This window comes from Rattus norvegicus, chromosome 5 (assembly GCF_036323735.1).
Source record: "Rattus norvegicus strain BN/NHsdMcwi chromosome 5, GRCr8, whole genome shotgun sequence".
In the NCBI taxonomy this organism is placed as follows: domain Eukaryota; kingdom Metazoa; phylum Chordata; class Mammalia; order Rodentia; family Muridae; genus Rattus; species Rattus norvegicus.
The window spans coordinates 51,157,501-51,177,680 of record NC_086023.1 but is presented as its reverse complement, the minus strand read 5'-3'; the positions used below and the strand labels follow the sequence as shown (position 1 = coordinate 51,177,680).

Here is a 20,180-nt window from a genome sequence, read left to right as displayed (position 1 = left end):
GGGATCACGGGAGGACAGTATACAAGTATGTACTGATGGAAGTGATTAGAGGTGCGTGAAGTAACAGTGACTCTGCTGTTCCCTCACGAAGACTTTCTCAGAGAAACTGTGAAGTGCCTATTAGTGAAGAAGACTTCCTAGCTCATTTACAGACAGAGGCATCACAGGAGTTATGTGACCAGACACATAAGAACTGAGCCCATGAAGTCACTATGATGCCAGGTAAGAGCACGTACGTCAGTTAGAAGGACCTGGACTCAGGCCCCGGTTCCATCACTGCCTACTTGTGACATCAGTATATGTATATGTTGAGAATCTATAAATAGCATGCATGTGAAGCACTCTGCTGTGCCTCTTGACTGTACATAATTACTCCTACCAGAGCAGCTTCGCTTTCTCTCCTTCACGGGAGACTTCTTTCTTAGGAGGAAAGCTTCCCAACTACAGACTTTCTGTTGATTCCCCCAATGTTTCTCTATCCCTGAGAGAGACATACTGCTGGTCTTTCCCTCATCAGTGCAGCTAGCAGTCTTGGCCCTGTGTGGAGGAGTCTGAATTCTCCCCACAGGAAGCAGATTCAAAGGTATGGAGAGTGGTCAAAGGTCAAGGAAGGTGGTCTGGTAACAATGTCAGATACACAGGGTCTGTGAGGGAGAGGATGGGAATAGTTTTCCAAATATGAAATATACAAAATATATTAAAGAAAAGTTTCTTGGACAAACCATTATGAACAGCCCACATGATTCTGAAAGCTGGGCCACCGATCTCATCAAAGGGTTTCCGGCGTGTTATCACCTCCCAAAGGATAATACCCCAGCTGAAGACATCACACTTTTCACTGTAATTGCTACCTACAAAAAAGGCAAGGCAATCTTGAGACCTGTCCACAGGAGTCACAGAACAACCAGTCTCATATATTTTAAAAGAATGGGTATTTTGGGCAAGAGACTGTCAAACACATACAGTTAAGCAATTACTTTCTTAAATATTGAATATTTTTATTAAATTAAGTAAATATAAACAATATACTCAAAATCTACAAGAGAAACCAGTTATTGTCTACTTGTTCGACAACATGCACCGGCCTTTCTGCTTCTGTGTATAGACTGATCCCTTTCACCCATATATTTCTTTCTGTAATTTTTCAATTTCCTTTTTAAAAGAAGGCTTATTTCATTTTTATTTTTTATATGATGTTTTTATGATTTTATGAATGATTTTTTTTCTATATGTATGTCTGTGCACCATGTGTAGCAATGCTCATGGAGGTCAGAAGTCATTGGGCACCAGGGATCTGGAGTTATAGACCTTTGTGAGCCCCCACATGGGTGCTGGGGATTGAACCTGGATCTTCTACAAGGGTAGCAAGTGTTCTTTGCCTCTGAGCCACTGCTCCTGCCGCGCAATTTCTCTTAAAACTGCTCATGTGGGGAATGTAACTCAGGGACTTTTTCATACAAACTGTATGTTCTATGACTGAACTGTATTCTTAACTCCTGTAATTTGTTACTTCAATAGGTTTTCTGCTCTGTGGCAGACAGCACTCTTTGTTATCAGAGGAAAGCACTGTTTTAATTTAGTGGCTTAATATATAGTTAAAATTCTTAATTTAAAAACTACAAAGAAAACTTAAGTGATTAAAATTGTGAGACACAAATGAAAACTGAGAAGATTATGAACAAAACTGCACTAGTAACACACCAATATAATAGATATACCCAAACTACTACCACCAATAAAAATGCACACCCTAATTATTACAATGATAGATCCTTATGCAAAACAGGACACAATAATATAGAACAGCCATCACATAGCAATCTAACTTAGGCTGCATTTAGGGAGCCTGATGATACCTTCAGAAATTTAGAAATTTACATAACCTAATACTCTGGGTTTTGTTGTCCTCAAAAGAGAAATGATTGATTACTCTTCATAACAAACAAGCCCCTTTGATTTATTTACTATAATAATATTGTACCATTGTAATGCACAGAAATAAGTGATTGAATTATTAGATATCTGCATTATCCAGAAGACATTATTTAATTTTATGTGAAATAGCTTTAGTTTAATACTTGCTTTCTTTTTTTCTTTCCTTCTTTCTTTCTTTTTTTGAGATAGGGTCTCTCTGCATAGCTCTGGCTGTCCTAGAACTTATGATGTAGATGAGGCTGGCCTCAAACTCAAAGAACTCTGCCCATCTCTAGTATAACACATTGTAATTAGACTTTAGGAAACAATAGTCTTAAAGTCAAGCAACAAGCTGCATAGCATTTCCCTCTTTCTTGGGATGGCTAACTTTAAAACAGTAGAAATGTTTAAAATTCACCAACAACTTGAATGCTTAAGAGACTGCTCTCCCAGAGGTCCTGAGTTCAATTCCCAGCAACCACATGGTGGCTCACAACCATATGTAACGGGATCCAATGCCCTCTTCTTGAATGCATTTTGAGTATTATAGCATTCATACAAATTCACACGAAGTCCATTTCTTTAGCTCAATGTCTCTCACTTAAAAAAGAATTTCGTTTCATTCTAAATATACAGACTAATCTTATGAATCCTGAGTGAGCTATGGAGATGTAGAAGAAAGCAACCTTTAGCTTACCCTTTACAAGTAGATCTCCGTAGCTTATGTGCACCCAGTGACAGGTGGCCATTTTAAGGCATGCTGATTTAAACCTGCTGCGCTCTTTTTTACCAGATAGCAAATCAGAGCAAAGATCCAGCTCTCTCCTTATTTTGGGTGTATACAGTCTACTAAGAAGCCTCCCTAATGTCTGAACTGCTGCTCCTGGGAAATCCAGGGCTAGGTTCCTATGTGCCTTGGTCATGAACACCTGTCAGCTGGTCACTGTCTTCACCTGGGTCTCTGTGGGGCTTTAAGGACTCCTCACCTAACACATCAGTGGCTAACTAGCTCCCGATTACGGCAGTCTAAAGCATGTTGAGAGAAGGCCCTCTAATGTATTTTCACGCATCTCACATGTTCAAAGCCTTCTTTTACTTAAGCAGCAAAACCACCATGACCACCCATCAAAAGGGACAGCATGGCTCTGAATAAGATGTTTATTTTACCAAGGAAACAACTTTGGAGAGTGCTGTGTATGACTCAAAATGTGTACTGTTGTTTCTGAACAGTTCTGAAAGCATCTTAGCCACAGGTGACCCAGTGGACAGTTTCTCGATCACACAGCCTGTGAATGGTGAGGATCGACAGTGCATATATGTGAATCTGCACAGAAGATGCCAATGTAAATTCTGCCCTAAAATCTGGGGTCTTAGACTATATTCACTGAAGATCCTTTCATGTACTCTCCAGAAGTGACGCTATATGAGTGTTATGAACGCATCCTGGATTTACGACAACTATGGCCCATTACCAACCACGCCATGCTTTTGTGATTGTACCTTCGAACACTTCGGGTGCCATCCAAGCAGCACTCCCTTTATTATTGGTCATGTGTGTCTGGATGTCACAAGCTGTACCAAAATCGCAGATTTTTAGAACTGTCCCTCCTGCAACCAGCAGCAAGCTATTATAAAAAGTTCGAAATTCACAAAGTCAGTAATTGATTTTATAAGAAAACAAAAAATAGTTATGGAACTGGTAAAAGCTAAGTTAAAGAAACACTAGTATTAGACTTTTATAAAACATTACTTGGTCACTGTAATAGACTAACATCTGGAGGAATATCAGCAAAAATTAAAAGGCCATAACCTAGAGAACTCGGGGAGAACATCATATTCATATTGTGATGTCTTCCTCTCTCTAGTTCCATGACGGCTCCTGACCAAACATCCCTTTGGCTGAGCTCTGTGGTTTCTGCAGTGTAGCACTATAGAGTGCTGAAGTGAGAGTTTGATCACAAACACTTATTACTAAAAGAACAGCACCATTCTACAGGACAAATAATCTAACTGAAGATAAAGTAAAATACATCAACACAGAAGGAAACACTGAATCATGAGTGGCCCTGTGTGTGCCAGACAAATATTCTATCACTGAGTTACAGCTGCAGACCAATGACTCTTATTTTACGTCTGTACTTTGAAGATATTTCTCAATGTTTAATCTCAAAACTGTTTCTGAGTTTAGAATGTGTGTGTGGGGGGAGGTGGGGGAGGTTATTATGAATCCCCTATGGTTAAGACAGTCTAATAAATGCTAGGAATGTTTCTGAACTTCAGCCTTCTAGGTGCTATGATTCAAACACAATTACTAAATAGCAGCCTTTTCCTTACAAAGTTTTACTTTTGATAACAAACAAAAGTAGAGATGGGTTATAAAATGTGCATAATCACACTAGAGTAACGTTCAAAAGAAATAAATAAAAACACATCAAAATTAGACATCTTATTAACTTCTTGCACGTAATGTTCTACTTAAACTAGAAATCTAGGAAATGAATTCCCTTTTAATTCAATGTAATTACAATAGGCAGATAAGCCCCATCCCTAATGCTATACTACCAAACACTTCTGTCACATTTCAACTCTTGGATGTATGTATTTCAACAACAAAATTCCCATCACCTCACTGTTCTTGTTTCTCAACGTTTTTAAAGGTTCTTTTGAAGTGTTAGGATTCTCAGTCACTATGGGGAAATCTGGGCTGTTTACATCTGTACGCAGATACAGAAATGCTTTTATCCCCTGTCTAAGAATAAGAACACCACTGGTACAGTTCTCCATCATGTCTACCACACGCAGACCCTGTTCCTGTTAGGAATGTAGCAGGAACAGTAGTCAGACTTGTCTCTGCTCTCAGAAAATGATGCAGTTTTCTGAACAATTTTATATACTACAGGTACAAAATGGGACTTATAGGCCACCAGATTCTAATTATTACAGTGTAAAGTTGGCATTAATAAAAACATTCCCCCATAGACAACATTCTAAATACAAGTTTGGATAAACGGCTGGATGATAAAAGCACGTAAAACACAATAACGTAAGCAAGAAGGGAAGTGAAAAGGGAAGTCTAGAGCAACAATTAACCAATTGAACCAGGGGTGGCAAGACAAGGAGAGAAGCAATGTCACCCAGCTAGAACTTACTTTGGAGGCTTGAGGTCCCTATGAATGAGAGCTTTGGGCTGCATGCTGTGCAGGTAGGCCACTCCTTGGGAACACTGTAGACACCAGCTCATGGCATGAGCAGCAGTGTAATAAGGCAATGGTTCAGCACCGTGCAGCACTGTAAGAGAAAGGCACGACAGACTAAAAAGAACTTTACTGCATAATATGAAACAATACAGATGCAAGCACCATCAAGACACATGAGTATTCCTTCACAAATATTCCAGTCCCACTTTTAAACCTTCTCTAGGAAAAAAAACCATACTATTTAAAAAATTTTACTGAATAACTCCCATATGGTCATTCAAATAAAGTTAGTATATACTGTCAAACTTTTTAAAATGGATATTATCTTTCACACAATTACATGAGCTATATGTGATCTGTTCATTATGAGGGCAGAAGAAAGAAACAGTACCGAGACAAGATGGTCATATCAGATGCTTACAACTGTCCTGTCTATTGTAGCTAAGGAAGTAGCAGTTCTCTCAAACAGAATGAGAGTACTAGACACAAACCAACAGCGGAGAACTCACAGCAGTGGGTGTAAAAATGTGTAGGTAAGATAATGGTAACTTAAAAGTAAATGCTGTCAATTTTATAAAACTCTCAGGGACAACTCAGACATACACAAAGTTAGTATTTTTAAGGTGAGAGCTTTGTTCCACAGTGGTAACTCCAGTATGGAGTTCTCTCTCTCTCTCTCTCTCTCTCTCTCTCTCTCTCTCTCTCTCTCTCTCTCTCTGTGTGTGTGTGTGTGTGTGTGTGTGTGTGTGTGTGTGTGTGTGTAAACACTGGTAGTTTGAATGGGAATGGCCCAATACACTTATGTGTGAAAATTTGGCCTCTACTTGATGGACCTGTTTGGGAAGGATTGGGCAGTGTGGCCTTGCTAGAGAAAGCATGTCAGTGGAGGTAGGCTTTGAGATTTCAAGATTCAGCCATGCCCAGTATGTTCTATGCCTCCTGCTTTTGGACAGAGATGTAAGCTCTCTATCGCTGCAGCTAACATGGTTGCTGCTACAATGCCCTGCCCTCTGAAACTTTAAGCCCAATTAAACTTTCTTAAAAGCTGCCTTGAAGGGGTTGGGGATTTAGCTCAGTAGTAGAGCGCTTGCCTAGGAAGCACAAGACCCTGGGTTCGGTCCCCAGCTCCGAAAAAAAGAACCAAAAAAAAGCTGCCTTGGTCATGGTCACAAGAGGGAAGTAACTAAGTGAAAGCTGAAGACGCTCTGTGAAGTTTGTTCTCCTCATTTTATGTTTTGAAAAGGAAGCACCATAAAGCAGGCTGACATGAAGTATGGCCAAAGAGTTCTAAAACTGAAGGCTCAAAACTAAACAGACAGAAGAAAAAAGTCTACACACACATACTTTAAAATCTATTTTAAAAAGAACTGTGACTTCACAAACTTTGAACATAATATGTAAACTCAAAAATTTATAAAAATGTCATACATCTTTCTTGGCCTAAGTCCTTAGCACTGAAAACAAACCCAAAGACCAAAATGACTTGGTCTGAGAGCTCTGAAGATAAATTGTGACTAACAATAGGTAATTTAGTTCTTACTAAAAGCTTTTCAGTTGCTTCACTCTAGTAGCTAAAAGCAGGGCTGGCTGATACTCACCATTATACAACGAGCCTCCTTCAGCATACTCCATCACAAGACAGACCTAAAGAAAATATATGCCGGAATTTACTGGAGTGGCAACATTGTTGGGCCCTCCCTGCCTACAACTTAGTTCAACTTCCTGATTGTCCTGAAAATTACTCTTTTGGCTCCTACTCTGTGAATGATACTAACGGAAGGAAAAGGTATCTGTGATCAAAGAACTTGTCTTCTAGGTGCCTGCTAAAATTTGCATATTACTATACATTATATAATATCACTAAATTAATATCTATAACCTATAATAAAATACAATATTATACATGACTATAATTGTATATAAATTTATATATTATATATAATATATAATTATATGTGATATAGTATATTATAATGTATATTAATATATAAAATGGATCACAAGCTTTTGGGGAACAAAATAGAATTCCAAGACTTTAAAGACAAGTGCTAATAAAGCTGTGCTAGAGGACATGGAGTCTTATAACAAAGTGAGTTATGGGTTAACCTAGGTTGGTGACAGACACAGGTATGCACTACTTCACGACAGCACAGGCTTTTACTCAGATGGGCTCTAGTATAGGAAGCAGAACCCACTGACTGCTAGCAGGTAGGTAGTTACAGGGCAGAGGAAGGGAAAGGACAGAGGCTCCTCACTGGCCACTGTCAGGTTAGCTAAGGAAGGAAGAAGAGTGGTAACTAGGAATGTCCGGTGATCTGCCTTGGCTAGCATTACATGGTCCATCAGTGGGGAAGGTAAAATTTTGGAAGAACATATTACATTTTTTCTGGAAATTAGTTTTGAGAATTGTTTACTCAAAAAGAAGGAGTATTATAAACCGGGGTGGCCAAGGCTAACAGGTATCTGAGACGACAACACCAACTTACTGTTTTACTAGGGCTAGAAGCAAGCGAATGCGGGAAGGGTAAGCATTTTCAGAAGTAAAACAACTGAACAAACAGCTTCATAAATCATATAAACCGACACACTTGCCACTGTTTCCTACAGGGAGATGAAGAGGGACACTTACTGGATTCAAGCAGGCTCCATACAACTTTACAATATTAGGATGGTTCACACGGGACAACTGCCGGAGCTGTAACAAATTATGGATCCTTAAAGAGTGCTTATGTTACCATGCTGTTCAAATCTTACTGTCACACAGAACATCTGTTTAACTTCTATTACCAGGTAGCAAGCATTATGGCCACAGGCACTGGCAATCGTACAGTTCAGTGGGGACACAGACATCATCAAATATACGAAGATCGTTAAACAATGCACAAGGTGCTGTAATGGGAGCTAAGAACCAGCTAAGAGCCAGGATAAACAGGAAACAAACTGCCATAAGTCAGGGCACTGTCTCAGTTCTGGTGCTGGCTGAGCCACCCCCACCAGAAGCTGTGGCACTTCCTACAGGTGATCAGTTTACCTGTGTGTCTGTATTCCTGATGTCTTCGGACTCTGAAAGATAGGTACTATTACCTCCATCTTAAATATGAGACTTGGAGTTGAGGTCCAGAGAGGACAAAGCAGCTGTTAAAGACTCTATAGTCAGATCTGAACTTCTGACTGGAAGTACACAGTCGTTCTGCATGGTCGCCTCTAACTCCATTTTCTGTCTTGTAGGTACTGCAGAGAGCTTGGAGGATGGGGGTGAGGGTACCATTCAGTTGACTAGTATGCCTTAGGCTCTAACTTCAACCACCACATATTCCAGGTCAATCCCCAGTACAAAAAAGTGGAGAGGAGCTTCAGTGGTAGGAGGGACAGACTGACACTCCAACTTCCCGTTTTAAGTTTCCCTGAGCCAGTAATTACACTAAGGCTTCACCCCAGCTCCATGTTTCAAATTTCTGCACTGTGTCTTTCTCATAAAACATCCTGTTGTTCTTTCTCTCCCTTGTCCTCTGTCTTTCCCTTGCTTTCTCCTTTTCTCCACATGCTACTGGCCCATGTAAAGCTCACTAAGGTCTCTTAACCATTTTTTTATATATCACTTGACAGTTTTCTTTACACTTGATATTCATGGATCTTTCTGCCTTAATAGACAATTAGCTGACTCTTTTTAGCAATGTTGTTTCATGTAACTTTTTACTGTTATGTATTTATTGTATACAAACACATTCCACCTTGGTAAAACTCAGCATTAACTTCACATAGCACATTATTCAAGCATTTATTTCTGTTTTCTCCGAGTCTCATAAATAGGTGAGGTTTTTGTTTGTTTGTAAGGCGTAAACTCAGAAGGATGAAGAGACTCTGCAATGAGGTAACAGTGTACCATTGGAAGTTGACAAACTAGTGATTAGTAATAACTGACCCAGCAGACCTAGACCAAGCATTGAAAACAAGAGAAGCGACATGATTAACTTCACAAAACCCGTTATGTAGAAGAAACTGAGAAGTAATGAAGCTGATGTATAAGGGTTTACTGATAGACTTTCCACAGTAATCACACGAGAGTAAAACTGAATTAAGGCACTGCTGTCTCCAAAGCACCCCAAAGCTATGAGCAGGGCTCACCAGCCAGTAAGCAGTGTGCTAATCAGACCTGTGCTGTCATCTAAGTGTCTGCTCACAGGGCTCACCAGCCACTAAGCCCATCCCCAAGGAACTAGCCTGCAACCGCAGCTCAAGGGGCAGTATAAGGCCACAACTAAAGTTAAGTCCCGGGCTGTTACAAAGTCCTCAGTTCTCTTCTAGAGAGAAACATAATTCTGCCAGATGGGCAAGAAGACCTAGGTAACAACCATTTGAAAAGAAAAACACTGGTTATTAAATAAGTCTGGTGCTACGCAAATCTCTCATCTGTGTAAGTGGCCAGGCTTGGGCCCGGACCTAAAAGAGATGAAGGATGACAGAGTATGTGGAATGCGTAAGTCTAAAGTGTATTTAAGTTAGTAAAGTCTTTGATGTGAGGTTGGTCCCTCTTTGGGTGTTAGCCACAGCTAGCCACACCTTTTCAGTGAAATACTTTTCCTTTATTAATCTAAGTGTGTGGAGTAGTTTCTCACAAGAAAGGTGTATTATTTCTACAACATTCTAAGAGATTCTTACCTTTAGGTGATAGGCGAGAATACCACTTTAAAATTAAGATATGATACCTTGAAATAGATTTGGAGTCCGTGGATGAGTGCACTTGAATTCATGGAGCGATTCGTGTAAATACACTTCCCCTAACAACTTTTAACCAGAACATAAAGAAAAAAATGAAAAACATTCCTACGAAGGCACTACTTTCAGTCCAGTCAAACTGCAACGACCATGTACACAGAAAAGTGGAAATTGAGAAACGCTGTTTATAATCTTAAGATCAGAGTATCTGGTGAAGAATTACTGGATAGAAATGACGTTTCAGCTTACCTCCACGATGAAAGCCTTCCTCTCAGATTCACTTTCAATCTGTTTAATTGCAACATCTTTTGCTCTCCACTTAGCTTTGCAAACCACTCCAAAAGCTCCTCTCCCAACAACCTGAGTTACAAACAATCAGAAACCCAAAGTCAGAAGCAGACCCAGTTCAACATGATGTAGGCAGTTTTTAAGTTTCATCAAAGGCTTAGAAACCACCATTATTTGAATTTGCTAAGAATAGGCTTTTCATTAAACTGAAGGTAAAATGCAGTTTTAATCTTTGAAATAAACCTTTTTGTTCTAAAGCAAAACCAAAAAATACAAGACATAAGGCTATTTTTAATCACAGTAGTGGCTCAGAGAAGTGGTTCAGAAAAATAAAAAGGAACATATATTTAAGAAATTAAAATCAGCTTTCAAATAACCAATTAGGGATAGGGAATGGAGGGAGAAAGGCTAAAGATGTGAATGATAAAAGGCCCACCATGAAGGACATGCAAAATATGTTACTGTCTGTAGAATGACCCCCAATTCCTCACATTGCAATGCCCATTATAAAATGCCTAGGGGAGAATCTAGGGACAGCAAGCAGGTCTGTGGTTGCCTTGAGATAAGGATAAAATGGGACTATTGTAAATGGCATCCTGCCAAGGTAATGACATGTTTGAAAGTTGACTGTGATGGCTAACAACTGGGTAAGTTCACAAAAAATCAATAAATCACATTTCACATGGGTAAATCTATGATAGGTAATTAGCTTATTACTTTTCAAAAAAGATTATAAAAATACAGATTAACCACATGTCACATTAATGCTAAAACTAATGGCTACCACCTGGGCACATTGCTCTGTCAAGCTCCTTTATTTTTAAAAATATTTGGGAAAATCCAAGTATCTTTAAAAGCAATAAAAACAAGAAGGAAAGACTAGCTTGGTATCTGGCGGATCAGAAGCATTAGCCCGCTTCTGTGACGGGCACTAGGTAAGCACCAGCATCTCCAACCTCCTACTTCTCTGTATCTAAGTGCCCGGGCAAGGCCCTTTCCTTAGGCAAAAGTCTACCCTCAGTCATTACGTTTTTGTGTACTTTTACTAGTGGGCATCGAGAGAGCGCTCTGCCCACATCCCTCTCCACAGACTAAAGAGGAGGTGCTAATGTTCTTCCCATGTTACACATAAAGCACATAGTTTTAAACCAGCAAACTCACTCTCTCAACTCTACACAGGTAACAAACAGTACAGTACAATTAATGGTAGGCAGCCCAACACTAGAATGTCAGTGGTTCTAACGGGTATGACATACTTCATATATCAGGAATCAGTTATATGTTCTCTTGGTGTGACTCCACTTAAGACACATTTATATAAAACTCAACAACAAAGTTGGGAGTAGCTAGAGTGATCAAAGGGCTGTTCTTCAAAATCTACACTGGATCACTGCACAAAGGGAAAGGGGGGAATGCACTAGGGCAGCAATAAACATGGGGTACGTGAACTAGCTAGCCATGGCTCCAATTCTAGTTCATAAGTTGTATAAAGCAGTATAACACTTCTCATATTCAATGTTCCCCATAAGATGGGTACAATTTGTTGTGTTTTTCACAGATTAGCACATGTAATCCTTTTCCATTTTAAAGGTAAGTAGTCATAGGGTTGCAACTTACTCACATTACACTGAACGTATTCGGAGGCAGGATCTGAAACCTACAGCTCAGAATTATCAACACATGCTATGGTCTATACTCAGCTTAAAGGTAACAAGGCTGCTTATATGCAAAGTCCCAGGAAAGCCTGGCTCTCTTGGAGACTTTTTCCATTTCCTAGTCTTGACCACTCAGAGACCATCTTGTTCTCCAAGCCTCAACAATAAAAAACACTGGTAATTTACACTCAGAACCCAGTTATTTTAAGACGACTGGAGGACTGGCCTGAGTTCGAATGTGTCTGTCTGCACTCACCCTTACTGCTAGGTGCCCTGCTCACTCTGTCAGGCAGATTCACATCTGAGCTTCTCCTGGCAGCGAAGCAGAGACACTTCTGTCTTCCTCACTGAGCAGCTCTAGAGCTCCTATGTTATTCCCCTTTTACCAATGGAGACAAGTGTATCTCAGGGGGTTACAGAAGTCAGGCACTTCCATAAACATCATAAAACACAAAGTTGGGTCTGAATTAACATAAGGAGCCAAAGCACTCATTTTCCTCACAGGAAATGAGCAGCAAACAGGTCCTACAAAGTTTCAACTTCATGGTCATAATCAGCCTAGATAACTCACCTGTTGACATTATTAACCATGAATGAATGATTATAAAGCAGTTCAATATACTTCAGTCATGTGCCCACAGACTAGTCAGGGTGACTGGTACTTAGTACTCTAAAGAATGACCAATCCCAGTGGTATTTGTATTTGGGATTCTGTACTTGTCATAACTGTGTCGAGTATGCATGACCATCTGTGGTCACAGGTGCCACCTAGTGATGAAATGATGACTCACTCCGAGCTCCCAACTTAAAACCAGGAGAACTAAATGTGAGTAAGTAAATATATGATAAACTCTCCTTTGCTATGAGAAATCAATTTCACAAAATAATCTGAATTAAAAATGGTCACATTCCTATCTGAGAACCCATGGTCTTGAGAACTCTCCATTCTCATTTGAGTCATAAGTTACTTCGTGTACACAGTGAAGTTAACAGGTCCTAAATGATAACACAGAAAGGCACGTTGTCAAAGTTGCTGAACTGTCATAGTTTCATAGGAGTTAGTTTAAAAGCATGGAGCCAGTGCTTAAAGAATTATAGTTCTTTAGATCATAAAGATTTCTCTTTTTTTCATATGGCATTATTAGGAGTAAAATATTAGCTACTAAAAGTTAAAAGTAATGGGGTTGGGGATTTAGCTCAGTGGTAGAGCGCTTGCCTAGCAAGCGCAAGGCCCTGGGTTCGGTCCCCAGCTCCGAAAAAAAAAAAAAAAAAAAAAAAAAAGAAAAAAAAAAGTAAAAGATTATGTAAGAACTGGCTTTTTGTGCAATGAAAATGAGACAGGGAAGAAATCCAAGGCTATACAACAAGAGTACTTAGATTTCTTTTTTCTAACACCTTTTTAAAAACATTTAAGAATGCCAAAGGCAAGCAATCACAATATATTAAAGACCTTGGTAGCCTCTCTTTCCCTAAAAGGCTCGGAGATTCAATGGTAGAAAGCAGTTCAACGACCCCCCTTCCCCCGCAACTCTTCCCTTAGCTTGGCCAGGGCAGACAGCTTCACAGAATGTGCTTGTAAGCACAGGCAGCTGACAGAGGCATAAGAACACTGATAAAGAGCACACAGAGGAGGCTTTACCCCAGGCTACTTTGGCCCCAGTTGAACATGACAACGATTCAGAAAAAATCTTGCAAAAGAAACAAGATAAGTGAAATTAAAGTCTGACCACAGGGAGGAAGCTACTGCGGGGAGAGTTGAGACCTGAAATGGATTCACAGCTGCTCAAACACGTACTGCAAAGTGCAGCTGGATTTCTGAGGATTGAAAAGTGAAAGCCAAGTCAGGAAGCATGAAGAAACATTTCTTCAGAACTGCAAACTGTATTTCTTTAATCCTGAAACATTTCTTGAGTACCTAGTACGTCCACCTGTTGTGTTTTTATATCAGAAATGGAAGAAATAAATGTTCTTTAGCTAAATTGACAAATCGAACTGGAGGAAGCCAGTTGGAAGTAGAAAATATGTTATGCTCGCAACCATCTATTTTTTAAAGCATCACATTCAACAGGTTAACTGTTGGAGAAGGGATTTCTGAAAGGTCCCTGCCCTTTCAGAAACAGGAGTGACTGGGATGATCAATCTTTCCTGTCCTGGTCTGTCTTTACCACTGCTCTACTGAGGAGTTCAGAGCTTCTTCCCTTGAGTCGAGCCGGTCAGGAATTGCTTTTATAGTAGTATAGTAGTATATAGTAGTATATAGTGTATAGTAGTATAATGGACTTTCTGGAATTTCAAAACCAGGGCTCAGTAAGTTTTGGCAACTTCCATTTCCTTCCTCTTAGAATCCAACATCATAAGATAAAGGCCCAAACTGATGCCCAAACAGCCAGGGGCACTACTCTGCCAGGCACAGATAAGCAACCTTGGATGCCCCTGTTCCATGTGGGCAATATGTCTCAAGGGACATGTCTGGTTTCCACTCAGGAGCAAGGGATTGAATGCATATTTTACATATCAAAGCAGACCTGGCCTCCAGGTTCTCCCAGCATCCCTCAGTCTCTACTTGGCATACTCTGCTCTCAACTCTGAGGGGCTGGGATGCCCTTCCCCGTGAGGCTCTTTCTCCTTCTTTCTTTCTCTTCCCTTTACCCTCCTTCTCTCTTCCCATGGTGACTTCCTTGGCCTTGGTCCTTGGGGCCAGTGAACTTGCCCAAGAGCAGCTTCCCAATAAACCTCCCTCTATATAATCTAATCTGGCTTGAGTTGGCTCATCTCACCAGTGGAGAAATAGCCTGTCACTACATGAAAACAAGTGTGACCCTCTGACACAGCAACTGGACCTCTGGAATGAATTCAAAGAAACAATCAGACAGGTATAAAAGAAATGTTTGTAGTAACCAAGAATAAAGACCAGTGTTAATCATTAGGAGATCAATTAAGAATAATTCCATTTCAGTCTTCTTCACCAACTCTCTTTCCTCTGTTCAGCTCTTAGACTCTGCTACTTTTTAGGTTATATCTGAGCCCCCCTCCTCAGTTTGTGCTCTAAACTCATAACTTCATCCTCCCAAACCATCTTCTCATCCGGGTGTTTTGCCTAAGCTCAGATATACTGAAAACTGCTGTCATAAGTTATCTGTACTTTTGGTGGTTTGCATGACAATAGCCTAGCCCCATATTTTCAAGTATTTGAATGCTTGGTCCCTAGTTGGTGGAACTGATGGGCTAAGGAGGACTAGAAGAGATATGTCACCAGGGGTAGGTAGGGGTGAAGTTGGGTTTGAGCTCCACCTCGTGGGTAGGATATAAATTCTCAGCTACACCTCCCAAGCTCTGCAGCTGCTAGCCTGCTGCCAAGCTTCCTGCCACGATGGACTCACCCTCTGAAACCGTAGCAGTCACCCAATAAACTCATTCTTGAATAAATTACAATCGTTATATTCTGGCAAAGCCTGTGGCTGCTCTGCCTTTGTCCCAAGAATCTACCTGATGTTAAATCGAAGAGTTTGGACTAATGTCATTGGAAAAGGAGACTGCAAGACCATATAGTGTTGATCCAGTTACTGGACCACTCTTATGCAGATGTACAATAAAAAAGAGCAAGCAGGGGAAAAAGAAACACAAAATGCACTTTGGGGGATAGAGAGAACTAGGAAATATAAGACAGTTTGGTTTGTGCTGAAAAAGATAAGGAGTGGCTGGCCTGATTAGAAATGGAATTAAGAAAGTGGTGCCCCCAGAGCAAGACTCCATTCAGCTAATTCTGCAACCAGTAAAAAGGAAATGTGTGAGAAATATCCTAATGCTAAGGAAAGTATATTCAACAAAGCAAAGCATCAACAGATCAAAGCTTATGCAAATGTAATCCCTGGAGGGAACAGAACTTGACAGCTTCACCAGGATTAGGTCAGGAACAATACAGGAGCAAAGGGATTGTGGGATCCTCCTCTGAGTTAAGGAAGGCCAGAACATCAGGTGTGTGGCAGGAGTCCCTGCACTGGACACTCAGAAAGGCCACTGTGTGAAGCTTATATTGTGATGGAGAAGCCAGGGTTTTGGAGCTGTGGAATGACTGGCTGCTGAGGAGAGATAATGCATCAGAGTTGAGACAGCCCAAGAGAGAGAAGTGTGTTGTAGTCAAGAAAGCCAGAAAGTGTGGGAGACAAGAGACCTTTGACATTGAACATGGAGCTATAGGACTTAGAGTATGCCCTGCTGGGTTTCAGTATTGCTTTGTTACTATGGCCTTTCCTCCCTTTTAAAATGGTACTATATATCCTGTACCACTGTATGTTGGAATTTGTACACTGTGTATGTAATCTGCTTTTTGAACAGGGGTTATAGTTGAGAGAATGCCTTTGAGACACAAGGTGGACATGTTGGATGGTTAGTTAAACAGTGTTGAAACTGTGAAAGACTTTGAGGGCTTTTGAAGTTGATTAAGTATGTTTTGCATTATGATATGACCAGGGGTTGGAATATGGTATTTTGCATGAGGATTGTCCCCAGAGGCTCATATATTTGAATGTGTGGTATCTAGTTGGTGGAATTGTTTAGAGAAGGATTAGAAGTCATGGCCTTGTTGGAGGAGTGTCACTGACGGTAGGGTTGAGATGAGGTTTTAAAAGTCTCTCTCTCTGCCTCCAATTTGTGAGGTAATCTCTCAGCTACTACTCCAGCACCATGACTGGCCTGCCTGTCTACTGCCATGTTCCCCACCATGATGGTCATGGTCTTACCCTATGAAATTGTAAGCAAGTCCCCAATACACTCTTAGAAGTTCCTTGATCAGGGTGTCTTTTCATAGCAATAGAAAAGTAACTAAGGCACTAATAAAGTTATTAACTAACAAATGTTAAGTACCAACTCGAAGTTTGCATGGCTAGTGCTTTTACCGAATGAGCCATCTCTCTGGCCAGCCCAAGCTCAATCTTGGAACCCATACAAAAAGCAAGGTGCAATGGCATTCAGATACTGCAACCCCAGCACTCCTACAGTGAGGCAGGGAGCAGAAAGAAGACAATGGCCTACAAGTATGAAACACAGCAATAGAAAAAGAAATGGAGATGGTCTCAAATAAAATGAAAGGCAAGAACGGACTCTTGAAAGTTGTTTCCTAATCTCTATATGTGTTTTGTGGTGAGAATGCGTGCACTTGGGAGCAAATAAATAAATATTTAAACACTGACTGCATTCCCCTTACTTTCAGTGGATCACATTTCCTTTAACCTTATTAAGATTCACAAATTATGTTAGTTCTCTAATTATTCCAATCCCCACATTCTGGAGAAACTTTATTTGAGAGAGTTTATTACAACTTGAGTCATAATCAGATGCTAGTAAGTTAGCTTCAGGTGTTACCGTACTTTTCATTGTATTAACACACTGTATGTTCTATAAAGGGCCACACATCCCACAATACAGACACAACAGAATGAGCTTTATTTCATTCCTATGGGATGACCAAACCATGAAGACTCTTACCATTATAGGACTCACTGGCTAAGAAAGTCTATTTCTAGGGATGGAGAGGGCTCAGGAGTTAACAGTGCTGGCTGCAACTTAGGCTTCATTCCCTTCACCTCCCTCCACATAGGCTCACAACCATCTAATAACTCCAGTCTCAGGAACTGATGCCCTCATCTCACCTCTGTGGGCAACAGACAGCTATGCGATGCACAGACATATATGCAGGCAAAACACTCATACTGATAAAATAGTATAAAACAACAGAAAGTCTACCTTGTCTCTGTCTCTCAGTCTCATAATATAAAACAACACTTTTCTGATGGGGGTAATATTCCTAACTGTAAGAATTAAAAACAAGTTCTTTTTAAAAAAGTGTCAACAGCTTGGTAACAAATTTTATTTTTGTACCAATTGAGACTTTATAGTTTTATAACATCAGATTTTCATGAGAGAAACTAGCCTGTTTAGACTATAAAACCAAACCAAAAACATAAAAGAAAAGTATGCCCATTGTTTGAAGAGTAAAACAATATGGCAAACTGCAGATAGCAACCCAAAGAGTGGCAGAAAAGGCAACTCTTGAGATACATGATGAACTGGCAGAGACAATTACAAAATAATAAAGTCATACTTTATTTGCTACCTCATTGCTAGTTCAAGCTGATAATGTGTTTGCTCTACAAGCTAAGGACTCAAGTTCAAACCCAGAAGCTAAATATAAAACACTTGGTGTAGTGGAACACATTTATAATTCCAGCACTGGGGAGGCAGGGATGGGCAGATCCCTGGGGTTCACTGGTCAGCTAGGCTAGCCTACTTGGTGTGTTTTAAGCCAGCAAGAGGGCTGATGGCACTCAAAGGACACAGAAGGCTACCTGACTTCTGGACTCCACAAGCATGTGTACAGGCGCATTGACAGATGTTAACATGCACATAGGCAGCCTAATTCCTTAAGTATTAAATATTACTCTTTTCCTTCATGCAAATAAGATTTAAAAATCTAGCAACTAAACATATGGAAACAGTTGTACTGAGTGTGCACTTAATTTACTATTAAATGATTAATGTTATTGTCTCCAATTCATTATTTAGTTCAGTGACTATGGCTGTTGACCGAGTGTAGCTCTGTTCTACACACAGTGTGAATGGACCACCGGCTATGCTACCATCATAGAAAGCTGGACCATGACAGAAAAGCAAAGGCCCTGAAGTCATCAGTTAGGATGCGGTGTCTCCAACTATTCAGAGCTTCAATATCTATTAATAAACTGTCAGAGTAGAACTGCTGACAAGACGGACTTGATAACACGAGTGAAGCTTTGGGCTTTTGCTTTACTATAGGCTTTTAAAGCCTCCCGTAAAAACGTCTTCACCACCAACACCGAACTCTCTAGAACTGTAAGGCACAATACATTTCTCCTTAAGTTGTTTTTGGTCATATTTTATCATTTGTAAAAACAACTAATATCACACCTGACCCACTCACCCAACCTCTCCTTTAAATGATCTGTCAGATTGTGTGTTAACCTGTATGTACAGGACACACAAGTAATCCCTGTAGCCATCTCTTCACTGTAACCACTCTGGATGTCTACTGAGATCAGTGGCCACCAATTTCACATACAAGAACTTACTGATTATTTTTTGGTTATCCATAACTAACAAATCCATAGACTCGTGTATCCAGGCCCTAACATTTCAGGCCCTCTTCTAGTATCCGCTACCTACTAGTTTATAGTCACTGTTAAACTTCTACCTAGTCCCATCCTAGTCTATTATAGCTTTAAAAACAAAACCTTTTCTGTGTCTCTTCAATAAAGCATAAGCAGACATGTAAGAGAGTAGTTGTACATGCCAATATGCTGAGCTGTGGCCAACAGTCTGGGACTCCTTTACAAAGTAATCTCTATAGATACAGTCTATGTACTTAAGTGGCAGCCCACCAGTGGCTGATACTCATAGCACCTGGCTCTTTATGGTATCTTTTACTCCTGCTTACCATAAGTATTTGTTAATAAAACGGAACAGAAGGAATCAAAACTGGAAGAGTCAGATCTCATTTCCAATGTAAATTCCAGCTTAGCCCTAATTATGTAAAATAACCCTTGGTTTACCACACATTAGAAAATCAGCTGTGCATCCAATTCTTATAATTATGCCGTGACAGTTTTATTTACTGGTTCAACAACTACTTAGAGAACTTTTAGGTGTTACACACTCTGATTAGAAATACAAACAAGATATTTCACATCTGTCTGAGATGGGAACGCGATTCAGTCAGAATTAGGTGCCACGAAGGGCAACAGGAATACAATGTCCCAAGTTCCTTGAGGAAAGCTCTCTGAGGAAGGAACATTTGTGATGGGACTTGAATGGTGAGAAGGAACCAGTCACGTGATATTTTGGAAGAAGAGCACAAAGGCAGAAGAACAAGTGCAAAGATGATTATTCACTAGTGATATCTTGAACCAATGAGAATGAATTTATTTGGCATGTGGCGTCAACCTTATGTGCTTGATCTATAACAGATCTGCCAGTTTAACACTGTGATTCTGAGAAATCTTAGGATTCTTCCATTGCGCCTTAGCTATACTGTACAGAGAAGAAAATGTTAAATTGCAGGACCAACTTCTATGTTGGAAATGAGTATACTGAATCTTTATTCCTAGAATTAGGTTCCTCTATGGACACTACAGTGACACTGCAAATCTCATGAGTGAGAAAGTTCAAATCCCAGCTCTATCACTGACTGAGACAAGAGGCTTTTGGCAAACCAAACTCCAAGACCAGTTGTCAGTATTTGTAAAATGGGATAGCATTTGTCTGTCTACCCAACTCCATTTCCTCAGAAATTATGACTAATGTCTAAGAATGCCTAAACTTACTGTGGAAAACAAGATAATACATGTTGGAAGACAAGGTATTTTATTTTTACAACAGG

The 20,180-nt window shown here is 40.1% G+C and overlaps 1 protein-coding gene across 3 annotated transcripts in view; it reads right to left on the bottom strand.

The window, feature by feature from the left end:
• Map3k7 (mitogen activated protein kinase kinase kinase 7) overlaps positions 1–20,180 on the bottom strand; it is a 62,489-nt gene that overhangs the window by 34,332 nt on the left and 7,977 nt on the right. For all 3 annotated transcript variants that reach the window (XM_006237966.5, XM_039109819.2, NM_001107920.2), the window contains exons 2-7: positions 10,077–10,187; positions 7,741–7,806; positions 6,710–6,755; positions 5,064–5,202; positions 3,415–3,539; positions 723–851 (exon numbers count right to left, since the gene is read on the bottom strand). In XM_006237966.5, coding sequence (XP_006238028.1) covers positions 723–851; positions 3,415–3,539; positions 5,064–5,202; positions 6,710–6,755; positions 7,741–7,806; positions 10,077–10,187 — 616 coding nt within the window. The remainder of the gene's footprint in view (positions 1–722; positions 852–3,414; positions 3,540–5,063; positions 5,203–6,709; positions 6,756–7,740; positions 7,807–10,076; positions 10,188–20,180) is intronic.